General features: G+C 60.9%; 1 protein-coding gene across 12 annotated transcripts in view; it reads right to left on the reverse strand.

Annotated features, from left to right (window-relative positions):
• Mad1l1 (mitotic arrest deficient 1 like 1) overlaps positions 1-12328 on the reverse strand; it is a 267255-nt gene that overhangs the window by 40892 nt on the left and 214035 nt on the right. For all 12 annotated transcript variants that reach the window (XM_074075385.1, XM_074075384.1, XM_074075388.1 and 9 more), the window contains one exon: positions 4066-4256. In XM_074075385.1, the coding sequence (XP_073931486.1) occupies positions 4066-4256 (191 nt within the window). The remainder of the gene's footprint in view (positions 1-4065; positions 4257-12328) is intronic.

Raw genomic sequence — 12328 nt, forward strand, 5'->3', positions numbered from 1 at the left:
CTGTCGCCACCTACCAAGGATGTGCTACAGGCCACACGGGAAGTGCTCGTGAACGTGCGTTCACATACACAGGCTGCTCCCATCTGCCCCTTGGTGGCCGCCCCGCTCGGAGCCTCAGGCTGGATGCCTGAGACACACAGCAGTGCTGAGCTCACACCCCACGTGTGATTCCAGAATCAGTGTCTTGCCTCTGGCCCTGGTGGGATCCTGCAGGACCTTGGGTGCTCCCGGGCACAGAGAAAAGGGACACCAGTAGCTCAGGGGTTTTGCTACAGTCACGTTTGTTGTGGTCTTGGCCCAGTTGTCCAGCCTCTCAGACTGACCATGGGTTCTCTCATTATGGTGACAAGAAACAGTCCTTCTGGGTTGTGTGCGTGGGGTGGCCCTTGTGAACCACAGGGAGTGGGATTAGCAGTGACAGACCAGAGCTAGAGTCCTTGTTTCAGCAAGCACCCCGTCCACCTGGAGCACTAAGGACGTCGGCTGGCCCTGCCTCCAGCACAGAGCAGAGCAATGCTTTCCCAAGGGGACTCTGAAGACTTTGGGACCCCAGTCCCCTTGGGAGGGAGAGCGGTGCTGAGCTGTGTAGAGCCGAGCTCTTGCTCCCTGCACGCACAGCACGCATAGGAACCGGCAGCAGTTCCTCCACCCCCGTGGCAGCAGAGGCCGGCCCGCGCGGGAACAGGAAGTGTGCGTGCGGGCCGCGCAAACCCTCAATTATCCCAGCACACATCTGCAAAACCTGCTCGGCTGGAAACAGGCCTCAGCTATTTCCAACTGCCTCAGACCCCTTCCTGCCTGGAAGTTGGTTTTGGGAAAATAAAACGAGCAGAAGTGTCTGGGTGTGCGGCTGGTGCCGACTTAGCCACACGGATAGGTGTGCACCAGCCCCCGTGGGAGGGCAGAACCAGCTCTGGCACTCTGGTCAGAGACCTCCTGCTGGAAGGCTCGATGGCCACGCACAGTTTCAGCACCGGGGCAGGAGGATTCCCCAAGGCTGCTGGACTGAAGTGGCAAAATGGCCAGAGAAGCCTTGGCCCACCGAGAGGGGCCTGGTGCCAAGGCGGCCTTGGAAGGGACAAAGGCAGGCTAGCCGGAGGCCCAGTGAGAACATCCTGCCCATGACCCTGTACTCTCCACCTGGAGACACAGAGGACCCCAAGACAGAGGGGCAAGACCTGGGCTCTGCCTCCCCAGCCCCGCCTGTCCAGATGGGCAGCCAGGGGGCCCCACCGGCTTCCACAGGGCCAGCTGATCCTGTAATTACCCGCCTTGACAGTCAGCTCGGCCGGCTCCATCAGTGTGTCAGAGTGCTCTAAGGTCCAGGGTGCTTCCTATGTGAGGTTCCTGATGTGGTCTCCATAACTGGACGAGGAGGGAGGGGCACTGGGCTGGACAGGCCCAGGTACGGGAGGAGAGGTGGGGGGAAGGCCAAGGTCAGACATCAGCAGACCAAACAAGTTTTGGAAACACAAGGAGCGGGAGCCTAGGACAGGGCAAGAAATGGCCTTGAACCTGAGCTGGGTCGCCCGCTAGCCCTGCCGCCATTGGTGGTGTAGTGGGTGGCCCATGGCGGCCTGGGCACGTGGGAGGCAGGTCCTCCGCACCTGCCTCAGGCCGCACTGTGGGGCGGGAGCTGCCCTCAACGGGAACGTGCAAGGAGCAGCTGACAGATCGCTGTGTGCGCTACCTGGAGGGCGTTGAGCTCGGCAGCCTCGCCTGAGACAGGCAGTGCACCCAGAACCCTGCCATGGCCACGGGACGGACGCAGCCCTCAGCAGCCTGGCATGCCACACACGGTCCTCACAAGGCCATGCCACTGACTCCCAGGGCTGCGTATACTCTGTGACCTGCTGTGGGGGGGTGGGGAGCACCACTGATGCCACACTGGTCCGCAGTGGACACAGGGTCAGCTGTGGGCCTTGGTGGCACTGCCCACTGGCCATCTTGCTATTGGGCCCAGGGTCCAGGAGAAGCTACTCAAGAGTCTTGGGTGGCGATGTGCCCCCTCATCCCGCTGGCCACAGTGAGGTAGCCACCTGAGGCTGGGAGGGCTGGCACCACGGTGGGGACTGCAGCCACTACCTCCCAGCTGGGCTCAGGGCGCCCTGAGGCATGGACCCCAGCTGGCACTCCGGTCTGACCCACAGTGGCCCCTCAGGCATCGGGTCAACAGTGACTGAACGCAGATGGGACAACCGGTGGACAGACAAGAGACATGGACAGACATGTAATATGGACAGACAGACACCTGCTGACTAGTGGCAAGGCAGTGAGTGTGGGACTGGCGGGGACAGGTGGAGTTGGGGGCCACTCTTGCCCTCCCCCACGTGTGTCTGTCAGAGGCCTTGGCCATTGGCAGGCCATCACAACCGGGAGGCCACCTCGGGTGGGCCTGGAGGGAAGGTGGCCGGCCTGTGAGGGCCCGAACCAGCCATAGCAGGGTGCACACCAATCGCTTATCCCCAGGTCACAGCACCGAAAGGTTAACAGCGGCTGCCTTTTCAAAACCCGAGTCTGAGCAAACTGTCCCCTTCTCTCGGATTTTCTGTATTTTTGACCATCTGTAAACACGGGACACTTGGGAGAAGTTTCCGCAGAGGTCACAGGATGGATCACTTCAGCCTAAGAACACGCGAGAATCCAGTGAAACCTGCCTGGTGACTGAGAGCCTGATCACAGCGGTAAACTAAAAGATGACTTCATTCACCTGATCGTCGTTCAAAACGCGAAGTTTCTACAATGCGCCAAATTAAACACCATCCGTGATCCCGAGTCGTTCAGAAGCACGCAGTTCCACAAGGCACCAAGTAGTTTCTGATAGCTTATTTGCTTACAGACTTCAGGCATTTGCATATTTATTACTTATTCAAGCGCTTGAGAATTTCAAGAGGTGTAAACTGAGAATCTAGAAACTCTAAGAGGCTGTGGCCTGAGGGGACAGTGGGCAGCTGCCCTAGGTGCAGCTCTGGTCACAAAGATGGGGAGGATGGTGCAGGGGGGGCGGGACAGAGGGACAGGCGGGAGCAAGGACGGGGCTGTGTGTCTAAGCAAGATGAAAGCAGGGAGGTGACGCTTTGCTCCCCTTGGATTCTACTCGGAGTTCCCAGGCCACGCGGGGATGGCGCTTAGGCAAAAATGAACGCGGATGCTCTTTCTGTAAGGAGGCGCCGGGCCAGGCTGGCTGCCAGCAGCTTAGATGGACCACACCTGGTGGCTCGGGGGGGGGGGAGCCAGTCCCTGCCTGTCCCAACCTCCCAGAGCCACTGCCCCGATGACCCCTCCTGAAATAACCACGCGTCACGGCAGGACCGGGAGCCACACTGGGGCCACAGCACCACCTCCACTCGCCAGGCCAATGATAGGAAAGCCCTTGTCACCTGAATCTGCAGTCCACGTAGGGTCATCACCTACTTTGAACATGACACTTCTGCTGCTAGAACTGCCACCCCTAAGGACTCCTCACCACACCTGTGCACGACACCATGGGCACGCTGCTCACGCCATGGGGCGAGGTCTCCTCTTAGGAAGCCCCTGTCCTACCCTGTCACAGGCCAGCACTACGCACACAGCTCACACAGGCAAGCGGGCCAGCCCACTGCCCAGCCCCACCTGCCCCAGGGTCCAGCCCACTGCCTGTGGACTTGGTCCTGGCTCCTCCGGCACCTTTAGCCCGATCACTAGCCTTACAGCTGTGTGGGAGGCTTGTCCCTTCCCTTCCTGTGGGCTGTGCTGCACACTGACCTCTGGCCACGCTCTGGCCCCTCTGAAGGAGCCCAGTCTGTCCCTCACATGATTACTAGAAGTCCTCCAGGATGAAGCTACCTCTGCACAGTGACAGCCCCTGTGTTGTCCCAACCCTCAGGGTGGAACACAGCGGAGACAAGCAGGCGGCTGATGGGAACAAAGTGAGAGGGCAGGGCTGAAACCAAGCAAGGTGACGCGATGGTCAGTGTGTTCCCTCCTGCCCTGGCAGACTGAGCCTTGGTGACGCAGTGACCTCTCAGCTGAGAGGTGCCAGCACTCCGTGTGGGCTAACCATCTGGGTGGCAGCGCGGGGCCTACCTTGAAGACGAGGCAGTCGGCCTTGTGCTCGGCGTACTGCGAGGTGAGCCGGTACTGGCCCTCTGTGGTCACGTCCACCTGGTAGCCCGTGAGCGTGTAGCAGGCCTTACGGAACTCCTGGATCTTGCTCTGGAAGACCTCCTTGAGCCGCTGGTTCTTGAGCTCCGCACTCTCCACCTGCTTCCGCAGCTCTGCAGGGAGAGGCAGGAGGTGAGCTCGTCGCCCAGCTGCACGTGACCCAAGGTGGGGACAGGGACACTGACGAGAGCCAGGTGGCAAGGACAAGCCACGCCCCCCCCCACCCCGCCTGGAGTCCCAGCTGCCCGGGGACAGCCGAGGCCAGTGCCATGTCTCGAGCCTGGATCTGTGTGGCCAGAGGAAGCCGGGTGACCCGGGGGCAGTGACAACAGGAACCACAGTAACTTCAGCAGCTCTAAAGAAAAGTGACCCAGAGGGACAGGTACCCCAGGCTCCAAGCTCAAGTCTGGCTTGGAGCCTTTTGGGGGCCCGGCTGAACATGGGCAACATGGCAGCCTCCCCAAGTCACCGTTGGTTAGGAAATATGGTGGGCAGTGCACTTTTACAACAGGCCCGCAGAGTCCAGGGAGGCAGGTCTGCGGCGGACGTCCTGGGGTGCAGGGGCAGGGTAGACCTGGGTACTTCTGACTACCCCCAGGCTTTAGCCCGAGTCCCTGTGTGGCTGGACACCTGTCCCCACATAAGCCAGCATAGCACCTGGCATGGACGGAAGCCATCACTTTACCACAGGGGTCCACCTGCCGGCCACGAGACAAGACCACTGGTGAGGAAGCCCCTCCCACCCCCTGCAGCGGTGTCTGGGGGCTCCAGTTGTGGGGATGGATTACTCAGGGCAGACCCCCATCCCAGCCACTCGGGAAGCCAGCTGTGCAGAGCTACCAGGAAGACGCACAATTACCCTCAATCTCTCACCCAAGGTGTCTTTCGAGCAATTAAACCTTGATTTATCTCCCCGTTAATTAAGGAGCGTGGCTCCGAACAGTTTGCTTTCTGGAGGTCCTGCCTGAGCTCAGGGGGGCCCGGCAGGCCCAGGTGGGGCAAGGCCCAGTTAGCCATGGGACACTGGAGAAACAGGCCCTGGACTCGGCCGGACCTGGGCGAGCCCTGACTGCCCACAGCGTGAGCTGGGGCCAGCCGCCAGCTGTGACAGCTGTGACGGCTGTGACGTGGGTCGAGTTCCCTCAGGCTGAATCAAGGCACAGGACGGCCAGTATCTGGCTGGGACAAGGAGGGAAGTTAATGTTTGCTGTGACGTGTGCTCACAAAGGGGAATCTTCTGTGTTCAACCCTCTGAGCCTGAGTGAGCCCAAAGGGCCAACCCGACGGCCCCGCTGCACTGGCCGTACAGGAGTGGGAGGAAGATGTCTGAGGACCCGGTGGCCCGGCCACAGCAACAGCGGGAACGTGGGTACCACAGGCTGGGGGCGGTTAAGGGGCTGTGTGCAGCGTGGATGGCTTCTGAGAGGAGGGGAGTGAGGATGGGAGAGCCGAGGGCAAGGGAGAAGCCCTGGAGCTTCCCATCCGGGTTGCTGCCTCCACATCCTCACCCATCACCAGGATCCAGCAGGCCACAGGCTGGAGGCTCCATGATGGCTCCAGCTCAGTCCACCCATGTGGACTTACTTTACTGCCCCAGTACGGTGACATGGGGACAAGCACGCTCCCCATCTTACACGGAGCCCGAGGCTCGGATAGGCCATGCGGCCCTCACACCGTGCCGTTCAGCCTGCTGCAGGACCATGCGCTGAGCTAGGCGTCCTGAACTGGGGGTGTCAGAGGGCGGCACCTGTCCACCAGTGGGTTGTGGCCGCCTGGTCGCCGGCCCTGCCCTGGCTTCTCCTCCATTCATCACTGTGCAAAGGCCTTGGTGGACACCTTACTCACAGCCAAGAACCCTCCAATGGGACACGGGCCCAGAACCCTTGATTAATGGAGTAATCGAGCTATGAAATCAAAAGGCTAATTGGCAGCCCTGACCCCAATTCTTCTGCGTCCTTCAGCCAATCCACCCAGGACAAGGAAGCCGACACCACGGAGAGGGGACTGTCACTGCCCACACCACAGGGCCTTATTTCAGCCCTGCCAGGGACCACACGCCTTTGATGAATCTCAGATGATGGGTGGGAAAAATTAAATCTTGGTGCAGGAATCGGGACCCTTCTGTCCAGTTCACAGACCTTGAGGCTCGGGCCACAGGAGGCCACAGCCACGACTGGTCAGTGCGTCTCCTGCAAGGAGTGGATACAGGGCCACTGGCCACGTGCCAGGCACCTCAGAGCCACAGCTCAAACAAGGCAGGCCTGTCACCCTTGCTGGCTTGGACAGGGAGTGGTTTCCTTCAGGACAGAGGGGCTGACCCTGTCCTGCTGAGCCAGGTGTGGGGAGCTTCACGTGAGGCGGCCAGGGAGGGAAGCCTGTAAGCCATTGCTCCGTCTGGGGCCCTGGGAGGTGGATGTGTTGACCTTGCGTTGTTTTAGCAGTTCAATGGCTTACATAAACAGCAGTTAATAATTTGCATGGCATTTGGATTATAGGGGTTTCCACCTTAGAAGCACCACTTTTTGATTAGCGGCGCTCAAAGGACAAGCCTGCCACTGAAGGTAGGATCTGTGGGCCGGGGACAGAAGTGCTGGACAGGCTCTCTTGTGTCCAGTACCCAGGAGGCCGGGCACCCACTCCTGGGCCTGAGGTGCCGTTCTCGGGTGTGTAGCTGAAGATGCTCTCAGGGAGGGCTAGCAGGTGGCCCAGGTGAAAAACACAGCCACCAGCCTCAGGCCTTGCCTGCCAGGCCACTTGCAGTGCTGGGGGGTTGTCAAGGACACCCTGGGACCAGGACCCCAGGGAAGGGCAGCCTTGTTCTACAGAGCTATTTTCCCAGCCCCCATGGCCAGCCGGGTCTGCCCCCCGCGCCATCGCTGGCCTTTCTTGTTGCTGAGTCCTGTCACCTGCCCAGGGAAAAGGCCCGGCCTGCTGGCCTCCTCCTGCCCTAGGTATCGCCCTCTCCACACGTCTGTGCTGTGTGCCTCAGTGTCCTGCAAACACCTCTAGCCAACCCCAGGCAGGACTGCCTACTCCCTCCCCTGCACAAGTCCTGGTGAGGACAGCAGAGGCAGGAATGTGGCAGGCGACACGATGGCAGGGCCGAGGGGAGGGACGTGACTGCTTGTTCAGAGGCAAGCACGGGCATGGGCTGGGTGGGCTGCCACGGGGGACTGGGGCAGGCCAGGCCTGGCTCCTGAGGCCCACCATGAGCTCAGCCCTCTGCCACTGGCTGCTCCAGCCACGTCCAGGGAGGCCACAGGACAGCTCTGACCTGATACCCCTCCACCATCTCAGCCCAACACCCGGCCCCTCCTGGAATCGCAGAGGCAGCTGTGAAAGTCCTGTGGGAAGGACAGAGAACAAAAATAACCTGCGCTCTGCCTGGTAACGGCTGGCAGGACAGGCGCACCTGCCCGCGAACAGACATGCCGGGAGAAAGGCGCGCTCACAGTGCGGGTCTCTGGAGCCCAGCTCGGCCTGAAATCCGGCCGAAACTGGCAGGGCAGTGGAGCAAGTGACACAGACACGGGGACAGAGAGGAGGCCAGGCAGGAGCCTTTTCCCATCAGCCTGCGGGCAGAAGGGCAGGAGTCGGGTGCAGTGTGCAAGGCGCCCTTCATGCTCGCCAGGTCACACAAGTGACAACCCCTCTGGCTTTCATCAGGCCCAGTGGGCTGATGGAGACCCTGGAAGAGGAAGTGACCTCCAGCAGGAGCCAGGGACAGTCCAGTACAGATCCCCCTTGAGAGAGAAGCACAAAACCTCCACAGAAAACTTCAGGTGTTCCCGAGGCTCATGAGGCCAAACGGGGATCTGGTGTCACTAACAGCGCTTGGTGACACATCGGTCAGAGTGCCAGCCAGGAAAGGTACAGCCCCTCCAGTGCCAGGCAAAGCTGGGTGGGACAAGGGGTACCTGAGTGTGTCCCGGGCCTTCTCAGCAAAGATGACACGGGGGCGACAGGAAACAGGGACCTGGGAGGGGACAATGAGATGTCTGCACTGACATCTCAGTACAATCGCCATCAGCAGGGCAGGAGTGGTGCTGAGCTGGGGACGGGGCCCCGAGGGCACGGCCAATGAGAGGAATCCAGGGCGGAGATGGCAGATGCTGGCTGTGGGGAGAAGCACTGAGCGGAATCTGACAGCTCCTCCAGAGACTTCCAGAATGAGTCAGGCACATCAACGCGGAGAACCAACAGATGAAAGACTCCGGCAGCCTGTGGTCCCTGAAGAACAACACGGCTCCAACACCAGACAGGACAGACAACCGGGCAACCACAGGACCCAAGTCGCAGTGCCACACAGACTCAACGCTGCTCCGAGCAAAGTCTGGCGAGGGATGTGTGCTTGTGTGGTGTGTGCCCGCTCCGGCTGGGGGAGAACGAAGGCTTCCCCTCCGCCAGGAGGCCAGGGAGCGGCCACAGGTCGGGGGCCGTGGCAGGGGACCTGCCCGTCTTGGTGCACGTACGTGGTGGCATGTGAGCCTTTATCACCTCGAGGCTTAGAAACGGTCTGAGCGTGAGTGGGACGGTCCTGGGGGAATCACAGCAAGACGAGCTTCCTCGCGGCTGGCAGAGGTGCCCACACACCTTGCTGTGACTGAGGAGGGTCTCTACGAGAGGGCTTCTGTGTGAGGACACTGCGGCACCTGGAGTGGCTCGGGCCACACCAATCTCCTCCCTCCCTAGCCTAAGAATGGCCTCTACCTTCCTTCTTGTCCCCCTTCCTTGGCCTGGTCATTTGCCGGAGAGGGAGCCCAAAGGAGGGCACAGACCAGTGGAGCTGCTGACCTAGGAGACTCCCATTAGGAGCTGGAAGCAGCTTTCACAATGATCCATCAGGGATTTGGGACAAGCCATTTTTCTTTCTGAAAAGTGAATAAAATCCACTTAACCAATGCTGGGATTTTTCAGGCTTTAAAAGAGCCACAAACAGAACTAATTCTTCACCACCTGAAACACCCCACCTGGTGGATGAGCCAGCGTGCAGAGAATAGTGTGAACTGGGCTCCCCTGGGTGTCCACTTTCTGCCCATCTCTGGTCTGGGGCTCCCTGACCCCTACTGGGGAGTGGGCTCACTGGGTGCTGTCTCTCATGCCAGCTGGATGGTCAGAGACATGTTCAAGTTCTGGTCTTTGCAGAGGATCGACAGACTGAGAGGGAAGGTGCCCAGCCCAACCCACCTGGGGCATCCGTGAGGCCTGTGCAGGCTGGCCGGGGCCGGGGCCGGGGCCGGGGCTGGGGCCAGGGCGGGTGGGAGGACAGGTTGCTGTGCGTGGGCTGCATAAGTAGCCTGTCCTGACCTCAGAGAGGGAGGACTGGGGCTCAGACCACATGCTCTGAGGAGCTGCTGCTTCCGGGTATGGCCGGCTGGAGGGTCCCCAGTTCCCGGTTCCCACAGACACCAGAGGTGCGGGCCCTGCCCGGTCCCAAAGCCAAGCCGTGCTTCCAGGGGCTGAATTATTCATGTCTTGCTAACTTCTAAACTCTTCCAGTTTTACAGTTTTAAATATTTAATAATTAGCCATCAAATATTCATACCATTTTATCAGCAGCTGTGGAAGTGGGCACTGCGGTGGCTGTGACGGGTCCACCTCCTGTTCCTGGAGAGAGGCGATGCCCCGGTGGGCACATCCTCGGGGGCCCCACACATGGGGAGGTGGAGCCGCTGCCCCGACGTGGCCTGGAGCATCAGAGGCCTGGACCCCGCATCCCCTCTCGGCGACGAGCCTGGGTGCTTGGCAGGCGGAGACATGTGCCGTGCCAGCCGGGACACCTGCGAGGCCTCCCTCCCCGCACAGCGCTAGGCGGGTGGCCATTCTGAGACGGGCACCATGGTCCTTGAAGGCTAGCCAGGCTGCCTGCTGCTCTGAGTGGCCAGGGCCACTCCAACTGCCTGAGGCCACAGGCCCGAGACCTGGTCCCCATCACACGCCTGGCTTCCCACTGGGCCAGAAATTGCACGTTTTGCAGAGTTGATGGCGGCTCGTGTGCCCACCGCCTGGCTGCCGGCAGACGCCCCCTGGGTGAGCTCCGAGCGGCTTTCAAACAGGGCATCTCTGTGTGATTAACTGCTCACTCCGGCAAGCAGCTTGTCACCTTGCACAAAAATGATCTGAACAGACACCAGCAATTACAGCCCACCAGATTACGGGGTGTAGAGTCGGGGTGACAAGCGGGTGCTGGTAGCAGACTCGCGGAAGACTCCCTCCCCCACCCCGAGGACAGAGCCGTGGAGGCCGTGGGGCCGGCTGCAAACCACAGCTGAGCCCTGGCGGAGGAGACGGCAGACGCGGTGTCTGAAAATCCTCAGGGGTGGGTAGCCCATGGCACTGACAGGTGGGGGACGGGCCACAGAGGGTGGGCAACTCTCAGTGTGATGCACCCTAGGCACAGAGGATCAGGTCTTCAGGTGGGCTGGGTCACCGTGACCAGCTGATGTACTAGCCAGATGGGGACCCCCATCAACAACTGATACCACCATGGGAGCTGCCACCTGTCACTTGAGCCTCGGCACAGAAAGACCCCAAACTTCCAGGCCAGCGGGGCTGTCATCTGCATAGTTGTCACTGCCACCTCCCTTCCTCCCTCCCTCCTTGCCCCCAGAGCAGGGCTTTGGCTGCTGGGCGGCATTCAGGCAGGGCCCAGTGAAGGCCCAGGGGTCACACGCACTGTGCCATAACAGCTCGGGGACGACCTCAGGGACATTGTTGCACTGCTGCTGTCTAACAGAGGGGAAACTGAGGGTCAGGGCAATTGGTAGCAAACGCCCACAGCCCCATCTGTGGTTAGACCCTGTGTCTGCCATCACTGTTCTTCAGGGAGCCTCCCGCTGCCCGAGAGCCCTGGGCCATGCCGGTCTCTCTTCTCAGCCCTGGGTCTGGGGCCTGTGAGGCCTTGCTGGCACATTAGCCCTTACAGATGACCCACCCCGGTGTCCATGACCCTGACAAGTCACTGCACCCTACAACGCCAGGTGCACCCACATCCTAGCTACCAACACCCCATCCCCACCTCAAACTGAGCGCTCCCTACCCGATGGCACAATCCCGTCGTGACTGTGACCACTGCTGGACAGTGACTGGGTCATGTCTTGGTTCAAAAAGGCCAAGCTTCTCTTTTTGGGGTATGAATTGGGGAACTCTAGTGGCAGCTGGTGGCAGGAGCTGGAGAGGCGGGAGGGCAGGGGTTGGGGGAGCAATGGTTAGATAGGGCAGAGGGCAGGAGGTGGAGGAGGTACAAGGAGAGACGTGTGGGCAGACAGGCGTCAGGAGCTGCTGTCCTGGGCTAGTGGCTCCTGGTAGGCCTGGGTTGGGGCGGTGTTCCGGGCTGCTCGAGCACAAGCGCTGATGGATGCCTCCTCTCCTGGGCCTCCTGAGAGAGAGGCCTCTGCCAGGCAGCTGTGGGAGTTCAGGCTGAATTTTGGGGCAGTTCTGGGGAGACCATCCCTGGTCTAGGATGGACAGAGGACCTTGTGACCCAAGGAGAAGCCATGGCCCAGGTGTGGGTTCGTTGGGATGCTTTTGCCCACAGAAGGCTGCGCCCGGCAGCCCAGCACTCAGCTGCAGGAGCCTGGAACTGCCCTTCAGCCCCCAGCACTGCCCTCACCCACAGGACCCGCAGAGCTGAAGCAAAGCTCCCAGTGCTGGGGACTGCAGAAAATCTAGAACACCATGTGCCTGGCCAGGGCCACTGAGCCATGTGAGGTGAGTGTGGTCACCACACTACCTGGGGAGGAGGACTGTGGCACAAGTTCAGACAGGGCGTGTGGCTCACCCAGGGCTGCCCAGCATGGACCCACCCATCCTTTCCTGCCTGGGGACCTGAGGGCTGGGAACGCACTCTACACCTGTGACAGAAGGGGGTGTCCCATGTCCCACAGGATTCACGCATACCAGCTGCATGTGCGGCCACCCAGAAGCACCCTGGGACGCACACACTGACCTGTCTGCACACACGTCCCCTCCAGAGCCAGCGCCAGAGCCCTGCGCCGGCCTGCATCCGTCACCAAGTCCCCGAGACGTGAACCAGAGAACTCCCTGCTTAGCCCGAGCTTTCAGGAGCTTTGCTCTACAGAGGTCTGGGGCTACGGCCTGCTGGGCAGGATGGGGACGGGGACGGGGATGAGGCTGTGGCAGAGCCGCTAGGCTGAGGCGGGGGGTGGGGGGGATGGGGGGGTAG

The sequence above is a fragment of the Castor canadensis genome, chromosome 6, assembly GCF_047511655.1.
Source record: "Castor canadensis chromosome 6, mCasCan1.hap1v2, whole genome shotgun sequence".
Classification (NCBI taxonomy): domain Eukaryota; kingdom Metazoa; phylum Chordata; class Mammalia; order Rodentia; family Castoridae; genus Castor; species Castor canadensis.